This window comes from Primulina huaijiensis, chromosome 13, assembly GCF_012295235.1.
Source record: "Primulina huaijiensis isolate GDHJ02 chromosome 13, ASM1229523v2, whole genome shotgun sequence".
NCBI lineage: Eukaryota > Viridiplantae > Streptophyta > Magnoliopsida > Lamiales > Gesneriaceae > Primulina > Primulina huaijiensis.
The window spans coordinates 12,016,005-12,023,489 of NC_133318.1; the positions used below are offsets into that span (position 1 = coordinate 12,016,005).

At 38.3% G+C, this 7,485-nt stretch overlaps 1 protein-coding gene across 1 annotated transcript; it reads left to right on the forward strand.

Moving 5' to 3' along the window:
• The first annotated feature begins 3,941 nt into the window (after positions 1-3,941).
• LOC140991219 (uncharacterized) lies at positions 3,942-4,502 on the forward strand. Its single transcript, XM_073461161.1, has one exon. It carries the CDS (start codon positions 3,942-3,944, stop codon positions 4,500-4,502), a length of 561 nt encoding a protein of 186 aa, XP_073317262.1.
• Positions 4,503-7,485: the final 2,983 nt, after the last annotated feature.

Below are 7,485 nucleotides of genomic sequence, written 5' to 3' on the forward strand. Positions count from 1 at the left end.
GTGGCATAACAGTTTATTATAGGGGATTTGACGCATCTGGTGGAGCACCAGCGAGTGGTACCCAGTAGTCAGTTTGTTCGTGTCAGAGTTCCCAAATATCTATATATTATACTAGTTTGTTACTTTTGCCAGGGAGATGCCCTGTGTCGCCGTATTGTGATGTTTTTATGTTGTTTTGGATTGTTTGTGATATGTTGTGTCTGGTCCTGGACTGTGCGACAGTAGAATATTTGTTTGTTTGATGGTGGACTTGATGTTACTTTCGAGCGTATATTGATGTTGACAATCACGTATTCCATTAGTGTTAGCAATGGAAATGTTTAGACTCTTGTCAACAGAAAATGAAGGATTTATGATCTATGCAGTTGATGCGACACAGGGAAAAATATTTGAAGTTTCAGATATTCCTGTTGTCAAGGAATTTCCTAATGTATTTTCCGATGAGATTCCTGGATTTCCACCCCAGAGGGAAATAGATTTTAGTACTGAGTTGGTGTCAGTGAAAAATCCTATTTCTAGAGCAAACATACCGTTTGGCTCCAGCGGAATTGAAAGAACTCAAAGACCAATTACAGGACTTACTGAAAAAAAGCTATATTAGACCAAGTATGTGACCTTGGGGAGTTCCGATGCATTGATTATAGGCAGTTGAACAAAGCTACTGTGAAGAATAAATATCATCTGCCACGTATAGTAGACTTGTTTGATCAGTTGCAGGGTACATCAGTGTATTCAAAGATCGATCTTTGTTCTGGATACCATCAGCTTAAAGTTCAAATAGAAGATATTCCTAAAACTACATTCCGAACACGTTATGGGCATTATGAATTCTTAGTCATGCCTTTTGGATTGAATAATGCTCCAGTGGTTTTCATGGATTTGATGAACCGTATTTTTCTAGAATTTTTAGATAAATTTGTTATTGTCTTTATCAATGACATTCTGATTTATTCAATGTAACGTCCAAAAGCTAACCCGCGTAAACCACATACATGCAAATAATTTAAGTTGCTTAATTGTTTTATTTAATTGATTTTAAATGCTTACATGATGCATATTATATGATTAAGGGTCTAATTGCATGATTTTATGAAAACTGTAGATTTTACCCGAATATTTGATAATAGGCTAGGGAAAGGAGATTGGGGACGACCTAGATAAATAAATATTTTTCAATAAATATTTTCATGGCTTATTAATATGATTAAATATGATAATATTTTTCTAAAAATGGTAAAGTTCGAATTTTTTTATGAGAAGAGCTTTTATCCCGGTAAAAAAGAGCTCGATTTTATCCGGAAACCAGTTTTGTTCAAATGAAGAACTATTAAAGTTCAAAAAATTGTTAATTTTGAAAACAAATTTTGTAAACTTTTATTTTACAATTAATTAGGTATTATTGAGTCTAATTTACCTAAGATTAGAAAGCTCAATTAACCCTAAACAAAAAGCCCAAAAACCTTAAACCTTTAACATGCAATTTTTGAAAATTTTAAAAAGATTTCTAGGGCTCCTTGGGCACCATTCAGCTGAAATTAACACACTCAACACACACATATTTTCGAGATTTTGAAGAGAAAAACAAGGAGGCTTCATCGTCCGTTCGTCTCCCTTCGCAACCCACGCAACCGATCGTATATTCGAGTGTTCTAAACACAAAGGCACGTTTCTAAATTCTTTTGACGCATCATTCAAATTATATTATGCTTGTTTTAATTATTTTTGCATGAAAAATATTGAAACATGAACCGTTTAACGATATAGTAAATATTTTCAAAGTTTTGATTAATTTACGCTTATTGGAAAAACGTAATGATTCCTACGGACACGCTACCAGTAGGAGGTGTTTAAAGGACGATAAAAGAGTCGTTAGGGGACAAAATACATGTTTGAACCGAGCTTGGCAAGGGAGACAACCAACCTAGGGTTTTCTAGGGATTATTGAGGGAAGAAGCCTACGGGTTGGTGCATGGATACGTGCGGCTGGGCCAGGGATTGGGCAAAGGCCTGTGCTAGACGTGGTTCAGAGGTGGGAAGAGTCCTAGCATGGCTAGGACTCAAGAGCAGCTGGTATGGAAGAGTCCTTCACCGGAAGGACTCTTCCCATGCACGCATTGGTGCGATTTCAGAGGGAACAACTTGTGGCTTGGTTGGGGTGGTCTAGGCTGATCCAGTAGGGTCTAGGGAGGATGTCCTGGGGTCAGGGCTTGGGCTGGGGCGGCTTGGTCCATGATGGCTCGATGATAATAGGAGAGAACTCTCGCGGCTTGGGAGTTGATCGCGCATGGGCTCTTGCGTGGTTGGGGCTGGGTGTGCTGGTCCAGGAGGGTTTGACGAGGGTCCAAGAGGGCTAGGGAAAGGTCAGGTCAAGGGTGCTTGGTGGTGGCTCGTGGTTTGGGTGAGATCGAGAGTCCTAGAGAGTATTAAGGTTTGGTTTTAGGCTATGAAGGAAAAAATGGTTCGAACCATGGTCCACTGGGGGTCGGTTTATGGTTCCTGAGGGTAGTTTAGGTATAAAAAGTTGATGTCTAATGTTTTGGAAGAGAATATTAAAGTTGGGATAAATTCTGGATTTAAACGCTTCACGGTTTAAAAATTAAGGAATTAAATCAAAAAGCTCGAGTTTACGTTAAATAAAAATATTAGAAGTCAAATCTAAGCTTAAATAAATATTTGGGCTAATCTCGAGTCAATAAAAGTAAGAAAAAATCAAAATCGAGAATTTTAGGGTCCAAGGGCGAAACGGTCATTTTACACTTGGGTACTACAAAAAGGTCTGGCAGTGTCCCGAGGGATCATAACACATGCTAAATGATATTTTAAAACATATATGATGAAAATATGATATTTTATGATTTATTGTAAAGTTGTGCGATTTTTACTGTTAAAAATGCTATTTTACAAATGGGGAAATGACATGATATTTTATGATTAAAGAGAAAAGAAATATATTTTGAAGGATGTGAATTGACTGTGACAGAAAGGATATTATATATGATTTTTGAGAATATCGTGAGGGAGAAGGCCCCAGAGGGAGCCTGTTTACGGGAGAAGGCCCCAGAGGAAGCCCAACGATATTATTTCCATTTTACGTAGGTGCCTAATGCCCGTCCCCATGCGCAATGATGAGTTAAGACTGATCAGTTGACCAAAAGATACAGCTAGTCACTTTCAAGGATCAAACTTCACCCAAAATGATAAATGATTGAAAGCTTTATGATTTGACGATTTTCAATTAAATTATGCTTACAAATTTATGCTAGCTTATTTTGAGTAAAAATATTATCTTTAATGCATGTGCTTATTTATGTATTATTTGCTACTCATGTTTAGAACATGCTGAGTCATTAGACTCATTAGGTTTGAATGTTGCAGATGAAGATGAAGTTGAGAGAGGCGCTGACGCTTTTGTGGATCGAGTTCAGCAGTACACTCCCGGGAGAAATTATTTTCTGCATTAGCTTGATAGTTAAAGTTTTAAAGATTTTGATAATGGTTTATTAGAGATTTTTATGTATTATGTTGAAGTTTAGTTTTGATCATTTTAAAGTTGACGTAGGTTTTTGTTAATTGACGATTTAGAGATTTTATGCACTTGAGATTTTAAATGTTAAATTAAGTTTTTGGTTATGGAAATGTTGAGTTAATTTAAATGGGAAGTTCGAAATTTTATGTTCAAAAAAAAAAATTAGTAGGATTTTAAAGTTCAAAATTATTGGATGTTTCAGTTGGTATCAAAGCGAAGGATCCCCAAAGGGTTGTGTTGCTGCCACTCCGAGAAGCTCAAGAAGTCACGCCTCAAGTCTGTGAGTTTTTACTGCTTTAGATTTTTTATGCTGAACTTTAAAGCTTTTATTATACATGATAGAGAGGTTATATACGGGGTTAATTTAAAATGTTAAATGCATGTTGGTCACGTGGTATGGACGATTTGTATAGAGATGCCTCCTAGACGGATTCTACGTAGTAATAATGAGGATAGGCAGGAGGAGAAGATTCTACAACCTTCACCTAATCAGGATGCTAGTGCCCGTGTACTAGTCGGTATGCCTTGTTTACTAGAGCAGCACGTGGGAAATGGGGCGAGGGTCCGACCGGAAGGTGTCTATGACCGATTTAGGAGGATGGATCACGCGGATTTTTCTGGCACTACTGATCCATTCATGGCTGAGGGATGGATTAGATCTTTAAAGGTGATTTTTAGGTATATGGATATGGCGGACGTTGACCGAGTTCGTTGTACCATTTATCTGCTGAAGGGTGACGCTTCCTTATGGTGGGATGGAGCGGAGCGAGGGGTGAATCTTGCGACACTGACTTGTGAGGACTTCAAGAGAGTATTCTACAATAAATATTTCACTACCTACATTCGTTCGAAGATGAAGAGAGAGTTTATGAGTCTCTGCCAGGGGGACCTGATTGTTGCTGAGTTTGTGCAGAAGTTTGATAGGGGCTGTCATTTCGTGCCCTTGATTGCTAATGATGCTGCGGAGAAGTTATGACATTTCTTGGATGGTTTGAAGTCGAAGATCCGTCAAGGTGATGCTGACTGATCCTATTGACTATACTACTGCTGTTTCTAAAGCTTTCGAGCCGAGCAATCTTTGAAGGATATTGACTGGGAAATGTAGCGCAAGAGGAATCGTGCCTAGCAATCAAGTCAGCAAAACAAGAAGCCGTTTACGGGACCACCGAAGCGGCAAGGACAGTAAAAAAGACAAGGACAACCACCTAGAGAAAACGTCCCGAAGACTGCTGAGAAACCACTTTGCAAGGAGTGCGATCGCCATCACTACGGAAAGTGCATGTGGGACACCTACAAGTGCTTCAAGTGCGGAGGAATGGGCATAAGGCTGGTGATTGCCCAAAGCTTAAGCAACCCACGACTAGAAGGGCCTATGTGATGCACGTTGAGGAAGCGGAGTCAGACACTACTCTTATTACAGGTACTCCAACCATTCAAGTATTTAAAATTGCCTTATTTCTTGAAATAATAAGCATGAATGCTAGAATTGAATTGAGGTGCATGGAACTTGATGACTTAAAATTGAATATTTCAAATTCTAGGGTTTAAGGAATTGAGTGCTTGTAAACACTAATTATTTGGATCAAATTGTACAAGATTGAAAATTAAAGAGACTAAACAACAACTTTCGAAAACTATTGAGGAAAACTTAGTAAATTCAAAATTCTTTAGTGGTTAAAATGGCAAAATCCGAGACTTCTTACAACTAAATTGCAACTTTAAAAAATTTAAGGGGTGGGGTCACTTGGCAATTTTTGAAACTTAAGGGGATAATTATCAATTATCGAAAGTTCGAGGAATGCTAATATGGGAAATTAGAGGGGTCTAGATGATATGAAATTTCTAAATTTTACGGCCTTAATCGAGTATAAAGCAAATATTATCAGGACAAATTTTGTTAGCGGGCGTAGCTACTTACGCTTTGCTAGATTCTGGAGCTAATCATTCTTTCATGTCTGAATCCTTCGTGAAGAAATTGGAAATATTACCAATGGACGTAGAGTCGTGATTCAGAGTTACAGTGCCTTATGGCGAACATATGGTCTCTACAAGCGTGGTTAAGGATGTGGAACACAAATTGCAAAAGAATGTTATACAGGCATACCTTATTGTATTACCAATGCCTGAGTTCGATATTGTTTTGGGCATGGATTGGCTCACACTGAATGGGGCTACTATTGATTTTCGGCGTAGGTCAGTATCTATTAGACCGCCCAATGGGAAAGCATTTATCTTCGAGGTGGCAGAAAACAATCAAATGTCGCATATTATTTAATGCACGCGTGCGAAGAAGCCTATTCAAAAAGGTTGCCAAGGTTTTCTTGCTAGTATTGTATCAGGACCCGACACTGACAGTCAATATATTTAGGACGTTGTGGTAGTCAAGGACTTTCTAGACGTGTTCTCTGACGATGTTTTTGGTATCCCACCCGAGCAAGAGGTGGAATTTGCTATTGAATTGATGCCTGATACCGTGCCGATCTCTAAGGCACCATATCACCTAGCACCTGCTGAAATGAAAGAATTAAAAGATCAAATCCAAGAGCTTCTATACAAGAGATTTATTCGCCTTATTTTTTCTCCATGGAGCACGCCAATACTATTTGTGAAGAAAAAAGATGGGAGCATGATACTGTGCATTGATTACAGAAAGCTGAATAGAGTGACAGTAATGAATAAGTGTCCGTTACCCCGAATCGAAGATTTGTTTGATCAATTACAATGAGCTTCGGTATTTTCAAAGATAGATTTACGATCTAGATATCACCAGCTGAGAGTAAAAGAGACGGATGTGCATAAGATGGCTTTCAGAACGCGTTATGGGCATTATGAGTTTTTAGTGATGCCTTTTGGATTGATAATGCTCCGGCGATCTCTATGGATCTCATGAATCGCATATTTCAGTCGTACCTCGATCAGTTTATTATTGTTTTCATCGATGACATCTTGATCAATTCCAAGAGCCGAGAGGAGCATGAGCATCACTTGAAGAAGACCTTCCAATTTTTACGAGATCAGAAATTATATGCAAAGTTCAGCAAGTATGAGTTTTGGCTAGAGAGGGTGGCATTCTTAGGACACATCATGTCAAAAAAGGGCGTAGAGGTCGACCCATCTAAGCTGGAGTCAGTCAATAAGTGGCCATTGCCTAAAAGTGTGACGGAAATCCGCAGTTTCTTGGGTTTGCCTGGCTACTATCGTAAGTTCATCAAGGGTTTTTCGTCTATTGCAGTACCCTTGACATCTTTGACGAAGAAGAATGCGAAATTTATTTGGGGACCGGAATATAATGTCAAAATAGCTTTGATAAGTTGAAGCAAGCACTCACTACAGCGCCAGTTTTAGCAATGCCGACGGAGCAAGGAGAACTAATAACAAAATATCATGGAAATGGATGCAGAATGTGTGGTTGATACGTATTAAATCGTTCCCCATTACTCGTTTTTTCTTATGATGTGCCGATGTAGAAAAGAAAATTGCGACCTTTTCTTCAATTTGTGTATCTCGACTCTACTAGCTCTCCAACACGGGTTAGCAAATAACATAATTGTGCAAATGCATTCTCATTCATCCTCAAGTTGAAGACACATTGTACATTTCCTATTTCGATATATAATCACATGCAAATGATTTTTTTGTGCATTTATTCTTTGCATCATGATGTACGATGCTGGTGCACGTTTTGCGAGTAACCTCTTTCGGTATCGTTTTATCAGACATTATTAAAAAATGATCCAGACTTGATTTGGAGAAGCAACACAGAAAGTATAATGCCTCGATGTTTGATGTCCATCTTGCAAAGAAACTCAACCAAGCAGTAAGAGATTCAGATTCATTGAAGTTAAAGAGGCCAACAAGCATATTTCGATCCAAATCACTTCAAAACATGAAATTTTATCATATAAATGTAAACATTATTCAAATAATTGCAACAAAAGAGACTCAATTAACCGGTGAAA